Here is a 504-nt window from a genome sequence, read left to right on the forward strand (position 1 = left end):
GGGGCCCGGCCGGGCCGGGCGGCGGGAGGGCGACCCGGGCCCCGGCCCGGCCCGGCCGGCCGGCCCCTGCCTCCCGGCGGCGCGGGCGGCCCACCACCGCCAGGCCCTCGGAACATGGCTGCGGCGGGAGGCGCCGCCGCGGCGCCCGGCCCGGGCGGCCTCGCTCCCCGCCCCGCCGCGCCCTGAGCGCCCCCTCCCCCGCTTCCCCCGGGTCCCCCTCTCCAGGCAGGAAGATGTCCAAGCCCCGCGCGGTGGAGGCGGCGGCGGCGGCGGCGGCGGTGGCAGCGACGGCCCCGGGCCCGGAGATGGTGGAGCGGAGGGGCCCGGGGAGGCCCCGCACCAACGGGGTAAGCAGGCACCCTCCCCGCACTCACTCAGCGCGCCCCGAGGGGCCGCGCGGCCGGCCGCCCCCGCCGGCCCGGCGCCGCGAGCACGTGCGCGCGCGCGCCCCGGGACCCCCCGCCCGCGGCCCTGGGCCCAGGGGCCGGGGGGGGGGGGGGGGGG

General features: G+C 86.9%; 1 protein-coding gene across 4 annotated transcripts in view; it reads left to right on the forward strand.

Moving 5' to 3' along the window:
- The window catches only part of KMT5A (lysine methyltransferase 5A), an 18525-nt gene that overhangs the window by 5205 nt on the left and 12816 nt on the right, over window positions 1-504 (forward strand). Inside the window, exon 2 of one of the 4 annotated variants that reach the window (XM_032876439.1) lies at window positions 226-347. The exons of 2 other annotated variants lie outside the window; for them this stretch is intronic. In XM_032876439.1, the coding sequence (XP_032732330.1) occupies window positions 226-347 (122 nt within the window). Of the gene's footprint in view, window positions 1-101; window positions 348-504 lie in introns of those variants that run through there. One more of the 4 variants, XM_032876440.1, reaches the window with a different exon arrangement.

This window comes from Lontra canadensis, unplaced genomic scaffold, assembly GCF_010015895.1.
Source record: "Lontra canadensis isolate GAN:19392208 unplaced genomic scaffold, GSC_riverotter_1.0 scaffold58, whole genome shotgun sequence".
Classification (NCBI taxonomy): Eukaryota; Metazoa; Chordata; class Mammalia; order Carnivora; family Mustelidae; genus Lontra; species Lontra canadensis.